The 14,468-nt window shown below is 41.7% G+C and overlaps 1 protein-coding gene across 2 annotated transcripts in view; it reads right to left on the reverse strand.

Annotated features, from left to right (window-relative positions):
* The window catches only part of Prr14l (proline rich 14 like), a 64,906-nt gene that overhangs the window by 36,621 nt on the left and 13,817 nt on the right, over positions 1-14,468 (reverse strand). For both annotated transcript variants that reach the window (XM_040746866.1, XM_040746867.1), the window contains one exon: positions 137-184. In XM_040746866.1, the coding sequence (XP_040602800.1) occupies positions 137-184 (48 nt within the window). The remainder of the gene's footprint in view (positions 1-136; positions 185-14,468) is intronic.

A 14,468-nucleotide genomic window follows, 5' to 3' on the forward strand; every position in this document is an offset into this window, starting at 1 on the left:
TTCAGGGTCCCCAAGATTGGAGGTTCTAGGGTAACACAGCTCAATGAGGGTCATGAATTGTCTACGGCTGGTGTTGACTCACAGTGCCGCCCTTGTGTCCTTCATTATTATCCCTTAGTCCCATTGGCTTTCATACCTTCTGTGTCTTCTTCTGGCAGAGTTCCAGTTGTACTGTGTACATTTCCTTTTATAGAAGAGAAAGAAACTCAAATCAGTATGTAATTTTAAAAACTAAAAATTAAAAAGCTGCTCTACCTAAATGAATTTCATCATGCATCCAATGATGACAGAAGACTCGGTTCAAAAAGATAATCAAAATGCTTAATAAGCCATACCAGCATTTTGTTAATTTGCAAACTATGATAAAGAGACCAAAAAGAGCAGCCAATTTTGAAAACAAAACAAAACACCTTCTTAATATGTTACTTGGCATTCCCAGATATACTAGATAACTGAGTAACACACAGAAAATGTGAACTTGATTCAGTCTTAAGAAGCTGCCATTTTCAAGCAGATCTCTGGTCTGCAGAGTTAGTTCTGAGACAGACAGAGCTACACAGAAAAACCAGTCTTAAAAAACAAGAATTCTTTTTAAAGTTGTCATTTTTCAAACACCACTAGGAAGCTCTAGTGGCTCCAGTTTGTAACACAAGCTACTCAGGGGCTGAGGCAGGACAGCAAGATCACAGAATGTCAGAGCTACAAAGTGTGTCCCAGGTCAGATTAGGCACCTCAAAAATAAAAGCTGAAAAGAGGGCTAGAGAGATGGTTCAGCCATTAAGAACACTGGATGCGCCAGGCGTTGGTGGCGCACGCCTTTAATCCCAGCACTCGGGAGGCAGAGGCAGGCGGATCTCTGTGAGTTCGAGGCCAGGCTGGACCGACAGCCTCCAAAACAGAGAAACCCTGTCTCGTAAAAAAAAAAAAAAAAAAAAAAAAAAAGAATACTGGATGCTCTTACAGAGGACCCAGGTTCAATTCCCAGCACTGACACGGTAGCTCACCACTGCCTGTAACTCCAGTTCTGAGTGATCCAACACCCTTACATAGACATACATGCAGGCAAAATATCTATGCACATAAATAAGTTTACAGTCAGGTTGTGGTAGTAAATGCCTTTAATCCAAGCACTTGGGAAGCAGAAGATCTCTGTGAGTGTGAGGCCAGCCTGATTTATAACAAATCCAGGACAGTCTAGGATACACGTAGAAACCCTGTCTCAAAAAACTGGAGGGGAAAAAAAAACAAAAACCGAAAAGAGGGCTAGTACTCAATGGTAGAGCACTAGCCTAGCATATCCAAGGTCCTGGGATCAATGCTAGGTATTGTAAAACTCATCCATCCATCCATCCATCCATCCATCCATCCATCCATCCATCCATCCAATCTAACACTAGTAAACTATCATTACAACATTCTTATTATTCAATGATTGTTTTATTACCTGAAATTAGATATATTATAGATAAAATAGCTCTTTGAAAAGGAACAGTCAGAGCTGGGACTGCAGCTCAATAGTAGAGCCCATTCCTAGCATTAGTGAAATCACAGGTTCAATCCCCAGCACTGCCAAAAACAAGTAAGAAAAAACAATTATGTGTAGAACTTTATGTAAGATTAATTTGCACACTGAATGGTCCTAAATCCAATGGCTTGTAATTGCCTTTCTGAGACAGGTAGTAGTGGCATACATGCCTTGAATCCTAGTACTGAGGCTGAGGCAGGTGGATCTCTTGAGTTCCAGGACAGCCAGGGCTACACAGAGAACCCCTGTCTCAAAAAACCCAAAAAAACAAAAACAAAAACAAAAAACAAAACCAAACAAACAAAAACAACCCAGTTGCCTTTCTGTAAGATTGGGTTGCATTCCTGAGTAACAGGAACATGGAAGTTTAGTTCACTCCTTTCAGTTCTGAGTTAGTATTAAGACCACTGTCATGAAACTAATAAAGCAAGCAAATAAACAACAACAGCAAAAACCTACCTTTTGTGTGAATGTAAACATAACTACAGACACACCTGTGATGCCTGCAGAAGGGAGACAGGAGGCCTACCACAAATTCAAGGCCAGCCAGGACTCTGAAGCTCCTCAATATTATGGTACTTGCTTCTCTGAGCCTCAGTTCCTTCCTTCCTTCCTTCCTTCCTTCCTTCCTTCCTTCCTTCCTTCCTTCCTTCCTTTCTCTTCTTTCCTTCTTTCTTTCTTTCTTTTTTTATTTGTAGAAAGCATGGTAAGCACACTTACCTCAGCTCTGTATAGAGGGTTAACTACCATGTGTAAACACTACCTGCGACAGTGCTTGCAGTATTAGGAGAGCTGCCTGTCTTTTCTCTTCGATTCTTCACTAACTGGACATGGAAACAGTTAAAATGGTATCTAGGTTAGAATACCATTTAAAACTATCCAGAGTACAGGCTGCAGGTAAAATGTAGCGATACAAGGCTTGCCTGGCAGGCACAAGGCTAGCATCACCTCACAGACAAGCTAGGGGAGTAACAAGTTTGCTACTTGTTATTAACATTGAACCCAGAACAGTACAAACAATTAGCTCTGCCACTAAACTACACTCCCAGACATCTACAATAGGTAGAGGCATCAAGCACTGGATGGATAAATGTGTGCTGGATGTCAACAGTTAGCATAAATATCAATTACTAGCTAAAGGCCACCTCCAATTCCCCTCACAGTACTGAGCACTGTGAAATAATCTAATTTTCTATCATCCTAAACAACAATCTACCCATGAATTTCTCAGCCTGAGCATCGTCATAATTTATTTATTCTTTCTATGGGATGCTATACAATGCCCTGTCATATGTTTAGTATCAAGGCAGCTGTATCCTCATTACATGAGGAACAATGAGAAAGTCTTCATCTACCCCATTTGATGCTGGTGGCTTTCCTCTGTGCAAGACAGTGAAGTTCAGATTTGCTGCAACACATTCAGCCTCCACTTAATCAAGAATCTTAGGGAGGTGGCAGGAAGCAAATACTTTCAAGTCGTTATGGGAAAAGGTAGGTGGGGAAAGGTTTGTGCATAGCTGGAAAGCAAAATAAATACTCTGGTCCCTAATTGTGCACACATTCTGAAATTTCACAAGACTTTGAAGCAGAATTTAAGGCAGCCTTTTTTTTAGCATCTACTATTTGCTTACTTGTGTATGAGTGTTTTTCCTGAATGTATATAGGTACGCCTTGATGACTTAGAAGGCCGGAAGTTGCAGATGATTATATTCCAATGTGTAGGTGCTGGGAAATAAATCTGGGTCCTCTGTAAGAATAGTCAGTGCTCCTAATCACTCAGCCATCTTTATTTTTTAAATAAAGCCCTCAACTTGTGTTTTAAAGAGTTTAAAGTATGAAAAAGGGAGGAGAGTAACTTTGCAGTGAGGCAAAATCAACCAGTACTAATGTATGTTGACAGCATGGGTCCTTCCTTGATATAATGTACTAAAAATTATACTTCTATCTCCAGGGGCTGAGATTATAAGTAAATAACACAGTGCTCCTCTGAAGGTAACTGTTATTGATGGGATCTTTCACTTCTAAACCCACAGTCTATATCTGCATTTCCTAAAATCACCCCCAATACCAAACACAAGAATGTGCCACTGGCACAAACTAGACAATCCTAAAATGACAAGAGGATTAAATAGGACCCTCAAACAAAAAGGTTTTGAAGTACAATAATATGAATAAAGTATGGACTTGGGTAAATAATCACTTATACATACTGGCTTTTTTAAAAAAGAATTATTTATTATGCATACAGTTTTCTGCAGGCCAGAAGAGGGCACCAGATCTCATTATAGATGGTTGTGAGCCACCAAGTGGTTGCTGGGAATTGAACTCAGGACCTCTGGACGAACAGCCAGTACTTACACTCAGCCCTATACTTTCTTCTTTTCATTCAGATCTGGGCTCTATCCCAAGAATGGAAGTGACCATAAGTAGAGCGGGTCTTCCTGCCTCAATTAACATAGTTTAGGTAATTCTTCATGGAAATGCTCATATATTTGTCTCCACGCTGATTTTAAAATCCCATAAAATTTAACTATCAAAATTTTCTATTGCTGTGATGAGACACCATGATCAAGGGAACTTATATAGAAGAGTTTGTTGGGGCTTACAGTTTCAGAGGGTGAGTCCATAACCATAATGGCTGGGAACGCAGCAGCAGCAGGCAGGATGCTAAAGCAGTAGCTGAGTCTCACATCCTCATCTACCAGTAGGAGGCAGAGAGAGACTGGACTAACTGGGAACAGCCTGGGCTTTTGAAACCTCAAAGCCCATCTTCAGTGACACACTTCTTCCAAAGTCACATCTCCTAATCCTTCCCAAACAGTTCCACTAACCAGGAAACAAGTGTTCAAATACATGAGCCTACAGGGCCACTCTCATTCAAACCACCACAACACAACACCACACCATCCTTGTGCGCATGCATGGGGATATGGAGATACTGTAGAACAGGCTCAACTTCTTTGTGAATCTAAAACTGTTCAGCAACAATTCAAAAAGTAAGTATTCACCGGGCAGTGGTACACACCTTTAGTCCCAGCACTCAGGAGACAGAGGCAGGTGGATGTCTGTGAGTTCAAGTCCAGCCTGGTCTACAGAGCGAGTTTTAAGACATCCTGGGCTACATAGAGAAACCCTATCTTGAGCACCCCCGCTCAAAAAAAGCATCCTATCAAAGAAATGCAATTGGAAAATAAACACATAAAAATACCAGAGATGGTAGCTTCAGGTGAGATTGGGTCTCCGGCGCCCATCCCCCCCCAACACCCATCCCCTCGATCTTCCCGGGCTGCTCCTGGCATCCAGAAGACCGGCCCACACAGGAAAGACATCAGCCCTTCTAGGCCCCAAACTCCAACGAGCGCAGCTTCAGGAAGACATCAGCCCTTCCAGGCCCCAACCTCCAGCAACCCCAGCTTCAGCTTAAGCTTCAGTGTCAGCATCCCCAGCTTCAGCTTCAGGAAGGAAGGAGACCAGTGGAGATGGAAAGACCCCACCAGCACCCACTGGGAAGTGGAGATGGGAAGAAGACAGAATAAGAGCTCACTCGGCAATAAAAAGACCAACATGACTCCACCAGAATCTAGGATACCAACACCAGCAAGACCTGAAAAGCACTACATAGAAGAAGCAGAGGAGACAGACCTTAAAATTTATTTTATGAAGATGATAGAGACCCTCAAAGAAGAAACGAGGAAATCCCTTAAAGAAATAGAAGAAAAAACGAACAAAAAAAAATCCATGAAATGGGGGGAAAATTTTCAAGAAATAAACAAATCTCTCAAAGAATCTAAAGAGCACCAAGAAAAAACAACCAAACAAATGAAGGAAACAACTCAAACAGTTGAAGGATTGAAAGCTGAAATAGAAATGATAAAGAAAACACAGAACAAGGGGATGCTGGAAATAGAAAAGCTGGGTAAACGATCAGGAACTACAGATGCAAGTATCACCAAAGGGGCTGGAGAGATGGCTCAGAGGTTAAGAGCACCAGCTGCTCTTCCAGAGGTCCTGAGTTCAATTCCCAGCAACCACATGGTGGCTCACAACCATCTGTAGTGAGATCTGGCGCCCTCTTCTGACAAGTAGACTTACATTCAGACAGAACATTGTATACATAGTAGATAAATAAATCTTAAAAAACAAAAAAGGTATTACCAAAGAATACAAGAGATAGAAGAGAGAATCTCAGGTGTTGAAGACTCATTAGAGGATATAGAGTCGTCAACCAAAGAAAATCTCAAAATCAGCAAATCCCTAACACAAAATATCCAGGAAATATGGGACACCGTGAAGAAGCCAAACCTGAGAATAATAGGTATAGGAGAAGTCAAAAAAATACAACTCAAAGGTACAGAAAACATATTCAACAAAATCATAGAAGAAAACTTCCCTAACCTAAAGAAGGATATGCCTATGAAAATACAAGAATCTTACAGAACACCAAATAGGCTGGACCAGAAAAAGAACTCACCTCGCCATATAATAAGCAAAACATCAAACCCACAGAATAAAGAGAAAATATTAAGAGCAGCTAAAGAAAAAGGCCAAGTAACATATAAAGGCAGACATATCCGAATTGCACCTGACTTCTCAATGGAAACGATGAAAGCCAGAAAATCCTGGATAGATGTCCTACAAATGCTAAGGGAACAAGGATGCCAGCCCAGACTACTAAATCCAGCAAAGCTTTCAATTACCATAGATGGAGAAAACAAAATATTCCATGACAAAGCCAGATTTAAACAATATGTATCCATGAATCCAGCTCTACAGAAAGTGCTAGAAGGAAAACCTAGATCCAAGGAAGATAACTACACTCACAAAGACACAGGCAATATATAATCCCACTTTACAAAACACCAAAAGAAAAAGGGAGGAGAAACTACACAAAATAACTTCACTAACAATAAATCAAGCACAAACAAGAATCATCAATCAATGGTCATTAATATCCCTCAATGTCAATGGCCTCAACTTGCATATAAAAAGACACAGTCTAGCAGAATGGATATGAAGACAGAACCCTTCCTTCTGCTGCATACAATAAACACATCTCAACATCAAAGACAGACGTTATCTCAGAGTAAAGGATTGGGAAAAGATCTTCCAATCAAACAGTCCCAGGAAACAATCGGGTGTACCAATCCTAATATCGAACAAACTAGACTTCAAATTAAAATCAATCAAAAGAGATGAAGAAGGACACTTCATATTCATCAACGGAAAAGTCCATCAAGATGAAGTCTCAATTTTAAACATCTACGCCCCAAATACAAAGGCACGTACATTCGTGAAAGAAACATTACTAAAGCTCAAATTGCACATAAAATCTCACACACTAATAGTAGGAGACTTCAACACTCCATTCTCACCGCTAGTGGAATAATTCCCTGTATCTTATCAGACCACCATGCATTAAAATTAGAATTCAACAATAACGCAAATCGAAGAAACCCTACAAACTCATGGAAATTGAACAATGCACAATTGTTGTTACCATCCCTGGGTAAAGGAAGATATAAAAAAAGAAATTAAAAACTTCCTGGAATTCAATGAGAATGAAGACACAACATACGTAAACTTATGGGACACTTTGAAAGCAGTGCTGAGAGGAAAGTTCATAGCACTAAGTGCCCACATGAAGAAACTGGAGAACAGTCATACTAGAGAATTAATAGCACAGCTGAATGTTCTAGAACAAAAAGAAGCAAACTCACCCAGGAGGAGCAGACACCAGGAAATAATCAAATTGAGGGCTGAAATCAATCAAGTAGAAACCAGGAAAACATTGAGAAGAATCAATGAAACAAAGAGTTGGTTCTTTGAGAAAATCAACAAAATAGACAAACCTCTGTCCAAACTAACCAAAAGACAGAGAGAGAGAGCATGCTAATTAACAAAATCAGAAATGAAAAGGGGGACATAACAACAGACTCTGAGGAAATCCAGAGAATCATCAGGGCATACTTTGAAAATCTTTACTCCACAAAATTCGAAAATATAAAGGAAATGGACAATTTCCTGGATAGATATCACTTGCCAAAACTAAATCAAGAGCAGATAAACAATCTAAACAGACCTATAACCCCTAATGAAATAGAAGCAGTCATCAAAAGTCTCCCAAACAAAAAAAAAAGCCCAGGCCCAGATGGCTTCAGTGCAGAATTCTATCAGAAATTCAAAGAAGAGCTAATTCCAATACTTCTCAAAGTATTCCACACAATAGAAGCAGGAGGCTCACTGCCAAACTTGTTCTATGAGGCTACAATTACCTTGATACCCAAGCCACACAAAGACACAACTAAGAAAAAGAACTATAGACCAATTTCCCTTATGAACATCGATGCAAAAATACTCAATAAAATACTCGCAAACTGGATTCAAGAACACATCAGAAAAATCATCCACCATGATCAAGTAGGCTTCATACCAGGAATGCAGGGATGGTTCAACATTAGAAAATCTATCAATGTAATCCACTTGTAAACAAACTGGGAAAGAAAAACCACATGATCATCTCACTAGATGCTGAAAAAGCCTTTGACAAAATCCAGCACCCCTTCATGATAAAGGTCCTAGAGAGATCAGGGATAACAGGAACATACCTGAATATAATAAAAGCAATATACAGTAAACCAACAGCTAACATCAAACTAAATGGAGAGAAACTCAAAGCAATTCCTCTAAAATCAGGAACAAGACAAGGCTTTCCACTCTCTCCATATCTCTTCAATATTGTACTTGAAGTTCTAGCTACAGCAATAAGACAACAAAAGGAGATAAAGGGAATACAAATAGGAAAAGAAGTCAAACTTTCACTATTTGCAGATGATACGATAGTTTATATAAGTGACCCAAAAAACTCTGCAAGGGAACTCCTAGAGCTGATAAACACCTTTAGTAAAGTGGCAGGATACAAGGTAAACTCAAAAAATCAGTGGCCCTATTATATACAGACGATGAAGTGACTGAGAAAGAAATCAGAGAAACCTCACCCTTTACAATAGCCATAAACAGCATCAAATGTCTGGGGATAATGTTAACCAAGGAAGTGAAAGACCTGTATATCAAGAACTTTGAGTTTTTAAAGTAAGAAATCAAAGAGGATACCAGAAAATGGAAAGATCTCCCATGCTCTTGGATTGGTAGGATCAACACAATAAAAATGGCAATCTTGCCAAAAGCAGTCTACAGATTCAATGCAATCCCCATCAAAATTCCAGCACAATTCTTCACAGACCTGGAAAGAACAATAATCAACCTTATATGGAAAAGCAAAAGGCCCAGGATAGCCAAAACAACCCTATACAATAAAGGAACTTCAGGAGGCATCACCATACCTGACGTCAAGCTCTATTATAGAGCTATAGTCCTGAAAACAGCTTGGTATTGGCACAAAAATAGGCAGGTTGACCAATGGAACCAAATTGAAAACCCTGATTTTAACCCACACACCTATGAACACTTGATTTTTGACAAAGAAGCTAAAACTATACAATGGAAAAAAGAAAGCATCTTCAACAAATGGTGCTGGCATAACTGGGTACTGGTATGCAGAAGACTGCAGATAGATCCATGTTTATCACCTTGTACAAAACTTAAGTCCAAATGGATCAAAGATCTCAATATAAATCCAGCCACACTGAAACTTTTAGAAGAGAAAGTGGGAGATACTCTTCAATGAGTTGGTACAGGAGACCACTTCCTGAACATAACACCAGTGGCACAGACACTGAGATCGACAATTAACAAATGGGACCTCCTGAAACTAAAAAGCTTCTGTAAGGCAAAGGACACAGTCAACAAGACAAAAAGGCAGTCCACAGAATGGGAAAAGATATTCACTAACCCCACATCTGACAGAGGGCTAATCTCCAAAATTTACAAAGAACTCAAAAAGCAAGTCTCCAAAACACCAAAGGATACAATTAAAAGGTGGGGTACAGATCTAAATAGAGAATTCTCAATAGAGGAGGCTAAAATGGCCAAGAGACACTTAAGAAAGTGCTCAACATCCTTAGCTATCAGGGAAATACAAATCAAAACAATGCTGAGATACCATCTTACTCCTGTCAGAATGGCTAAAATCAAAAACACCAAAGACAATTTATGCTGGAGAGGATGTGGAGAGAGGGGAACACTCCTCCACTGCTGGTGGGAGTGCCGACTCATACAGCCACTTTGGAAAGCAGTATGGAGATTCCTCAGGAAAATGGGAATCAATCTACCACAAGACCCAGCAATTCCACTCTTAGGCATGTATCCAAATGAGGCAAATTCATACAACAAAGGCATCTGCTCCACTATGTTCATAGCAGCATTATTTGTAATAGCCAGAACCTGGAAGCAACCTAGATGCCCCTCAACTGAAGAATGGATAGAGAAAACGTGGTACATTTACACAATGGAGTATTACTCAGCAGAAAAAAACAATGGAATCTTGAAATTTGCAGGTAAATGGATAGCACTGGAAGAAACCATCCTGAGAGAGGTAACCCAGTCGCAAAAAGAAAACATGGTATGTACTCACTCATATATGGATTTTAGACATGGATCAGGATAGTGCCAGTCTGCACTTCCACTGATAGAGAGTCTGGGAAACAGGAAAGAACCTAAAATATATGCATAGTACCCAAGAGGAATGAGGCAAGATCCTCTGAACAGATGGAGAACACGGTGAGGGGTGGGGGGGGGAGTGGGAGCTAGGAAGAAGAGGGGGGAGGGGAAGAGAGAGTAGGTCATGGGGGAACAGGAAGGTTGAGTGGGGGGGATAGAACAGGGGGAAGAGGGAATCATAGGTTAGAAGACAGATCAGGCACCAGTGTGACCTCTAGTGATCTAAAGGGATAACACCAATTGGCAAGCTAAGCAATAGTGGAGAGACCACCTCGAATGCCCATTCCTGATAATGAACTTGATGTCTATAACCATCCGGGAGCCTTCATCCAGTGACTGATGGAAGCAGAAGCAAACACCCAGTTAAACACTGAACTGAATCCAAGGAACCCAGTGACAGAGAGAGAGGAGCAATGAGCAAATTGGCAAAGAATGGACTGGCAAAACCAGCAGAGACAGCTGATCTGACCAGGGGAGAGCTCTTGGACTCCAGACCGACAGTGGGGAGGCCAGCATGGGACTGATCCAGACCCCCGAATGTGAGTGTCAGTGAGGAGGCCTGGGCAACCTATGGGGTCCTGAGCAGTGGATCAGTGTTTATCCCTCGAATACTAACAGACATCGTGTGTCCATAACACAAAGAGGGATGCTCTCTCAGCCTGACTCTTAGAGGAGTGCATGGACCCTGTCGTGAGTGAAATGACAGACTCTAGATATCCCCTATGTGGCAGGAATTGGCAATAGGGTGGGAGGCTGGGGGGGGAATGGGGGGTGCAGGAGGAGGGGAGGGAGAGGGAACTGGGATTGACATGTAAAACAAGCTATTCAAAATAAAAAAAAATACCAGAGATGGCTCAGCAGTTAACAGCACTCACTGGCTGCTATGACAGGACCCAGGTTCAGTTCCCAGCAGGAACAGGGCAGCTCACGACTATCCGCAACTCTAGTTCCAGGGAATCTGAAACTGTTTTCTGGCAAAATACTGATTCACAGTTTAAAAAAACAAACCAAACACCAACCAACCAAAAACCACAATAACATTGGCTATTAGAGAATACAGAAACTACAACGGGCCAGAAATGGTGGCATGTGCCTTTAATTCCAGCACTCAGGAGGGGCAGACAGGAGAGGCACTACAAATTCAGTATGATCTACATAAAGTGTTCTGGGCACCAGTAAGATGGTGCAGCAGGTTAAGGCACTTGCCACCAAGCCTGAGGACCTGACTTCCACCTCTGGGGTCCACACGGTGAAGGGAGACAACAAGCTCAGGCTGTCCTCTGGCTTCCACGTGCACACTGCAGTACAACCAACCATCCAGACATAAGAAATAAACCATTTAAAAACCGAGGCAGGAGCTGGTGTTGGTGGCGCATACCTTTAATCCTAGCACTCGGGAAGCAGAGGCAGGTGGATCTCTGTGAGTTTGAGGCCAGCCTGGTCTACCGAGTGAGTTCCAGGACAGCTTCCAAAACAATACAGAGAAACCCTGTCTCAGAAAACCAGAAAAAAAAAAAAAAAAAAAAACAGGCAGGGACTCATGGTACAACCCTGGCTGGCCTAGAACCTGATATATACACCAGGCCTAGTTTATAAAGTGAAACTTAGTTAAAAAAAAAAATAGGGGAGGGGTAGCTATACTGAGATGTTACTTCATGCTAGAATTAAGAAAACCTCTCCACAAAGAAAAGCAATTTAGGATAAATTATAACCTTTCTATATTGTTGGTATTAATGGAAAATAGACTGAGACCTTATAAAAGAAAGAAATAACAAACATTTAAGCCAATTTAGAGAATTGGGCCACAAAAGCCACATAAGGCAAATACCTTATATTCACTATAAACAAATTTAGAATGATGAAAGTACACTAGTAGATGGGAGACCAAAGGAGTTGGTTACAAGATTACTTTAGAAGAGACTACTGTTACAAGACTTCTTTTAGATGCCATGAAAATTAGCTGGGCATTGGTGGTGCACCCCTTTAATCCCAGTACTCAGGAGTCACAGGCAGGCGGATCTCTGTGAGTCTGAGGCCAGCCTGATCTACTGAGAGAGTTCCAGGACAGGCTCCAAAGCTACAGAGAAACCCTGTTCCCCCCCTCCCCGCCCCCCTTGGTTTTTCAAGACAGGATTTCTCTGTGTAGCTTTGAAGGATGTCCTGGAACTTGCTCTAGAGACCAGGGTGTGACCTTGAACTCACAGAGATTCGCCTACCTCTGCCTCCCGAGTGCTGGGATTAAAGGCGTGCGCCACCAAAGTCCAGCAAAACCCTATCTTGAAAAACAAAGAGAGAGACAGAGACAGACACAGAGAGAAAGCAACTTTTTTACTAAGTGGATGTGGTAGTAGTTGACTTTTGCAAATTATAACCCCTTAAATTGTAAATTGTAGGACAAGGGAGCCAGTGAAATGCTCAGCAATTAAAGGCACTTTCCCAGAGCCTGACAATTTCCAAGACTTACATGATAAAAAAAAACAACAACAACAAAAAACCAAAAACCTGACCCTACACATGAATCGTAGTATTCTATTACATACTGCACCTCTTCCAGTTAAAAAATAAACGCCAGGCAGTGGTGGCACATACCTTTAGTCCTAGCACTCAGGGGGAAGAGGCAGACAGATCCCTGTGAGTTCAAAGCCAGCCTGATTTACAAAGCAAGTTCTAAGACAGTCAGGGCTATTACACAGAGAAACCCTGTCTCAAAAAACCAAAATAAAATAAGAGGGCAAATACATAGAGAGTAAAATTTTCATTAAAAAAGAATATTTGAGTTATTTTAAACAAACAAACAAAAAAACCCAGGAGGTGGTAGTGCCAGCCTTTATTCCAAGAGATAGAGGCAGGTGGATCTCTGTGAGTTTGAGGCCAGTCTTGTCTACAGAGAAATCCTGTCTCAAAAAAGAGAAAAACAAGAACAGCAGGAGCAACAACAAAAATCAATGAGCTTTTAAGAATTTAAACCAGGTGTGATAGCATATACCTGTAATTCCAGTACTTAAGAGTCAAAGAGGTCAGGAATTCAAGGCCACCCCTGACTACATAGCAGGATCAAGGATGCCCTGGAATACACGAAAACTACCTCAAACAAAAACAAGCAAGCAAAGAGCTAGGCCAGTTGTTTCACAGCTTTACAGTACTCAGTAGGCAGAGGCAGGAGGATCTCTGTGAGTATGAGGCCAGCTTGTTCTACATAGACAAGTGCAAAGCCAGCCAAGACTATATAGAATCTGTTTCAGCAAATAAACATCCCTCAGATTAACAGGCAGGGAGGTCACTAGTTAGAATGTCTGACAGGGCAGGCTCCCTTGTGAAACAGCCCTTCTACTACTTCTCTTTCCCCTCTATGGGCACTCCTCACGAGCCTCCCCCACTGTGACGTCTTTGGTCAGAGATGTCCCCAGCAGGTTTCTATGCTGAAACACTCAGCCCAGCAAAGAGCAGGAAACTTTGGGGCATGGGGTCTTACTTGGGTCTGGGAGAGGTCTACATGAAGAGAGTTCCAGGGTAGCCAGGACTACATAGTGAGACCCTGACAAAAGACGGGCAGGACTGGGGTGGAGGGTGGGGCGGATTTAAACAAAAAGTCCTGAAAAGGAGACATGTCTGCACAGAACTCTGAGTTTGAGGCCAGCCTGGTGGTCTACAGAGCAAGTTCTAGAACAGCCAAGGCTATACAGAAACCCTGTCCTTTAAAAAAAACAAAAACAAAAACAAAGCAGCTATGCCTGTAGACCCACTGCGTCCCAGTTCGTACCTTGAAAAGACTGTAAAGTTACAGGTCCAGAAGCTTAGCTCGAGCTAGCTTGTGCCCCCAGAGATAACACACATACTCCTCGTCAAATGTCAGGGTATGATCTGACCTCAGAACCAGGAGACTGAAGTGGAGGGAGACCACAGGCTGTGCAATGAATGATTCAAGCCTCCACCACAGCCTCAGCAGGCCTGGGTACGCACAGAGCCACACTCTATGCCCACCATTCCTGTGCCCTAACGTCTCCTCAGATAAGCTTCCAGACCAATTTCTATCCTTATTCTTCTATTTCTGTCTCCATTCACCCAGCCCCATGTGAACTACAACAAACAACAAAACAAAACCCAAACCTGGCAAAAATGATAACTAAAAGAATACTTTGTTCCCACTAACAGTATACACTGACTATCACCCAGAAGACAACTAAAGCCTTTCTTAATAAACCCAATTTGGTAGGGTAGTGGTGGTGCACGCTTTTAATCCCAACACTTGGGAGACAGAGACGGTGGATCTCTGTGAGTCCAAAGCCAGCCTGGTCTACAGAGCCAATTCCAGGACAGGCTCCAAAGC

This window comes from Mesocricetus auratus, unplaced genomic scaffold (genome assembly GCF_017639785.1).
Source record: "Mesocricetus auratus isolate SY011 unplaced genomic scaffold, BCM_Maur_2.0 Super-Scaffold_100006, whole genome shotgun sequence".
Classification (NCBI taxonomy): Eukaryota; Metazoa; Chordata; class Mammalia; order Rodentia; family Cricetidae; genus Mesocricetus; species Mesocricetus auratus.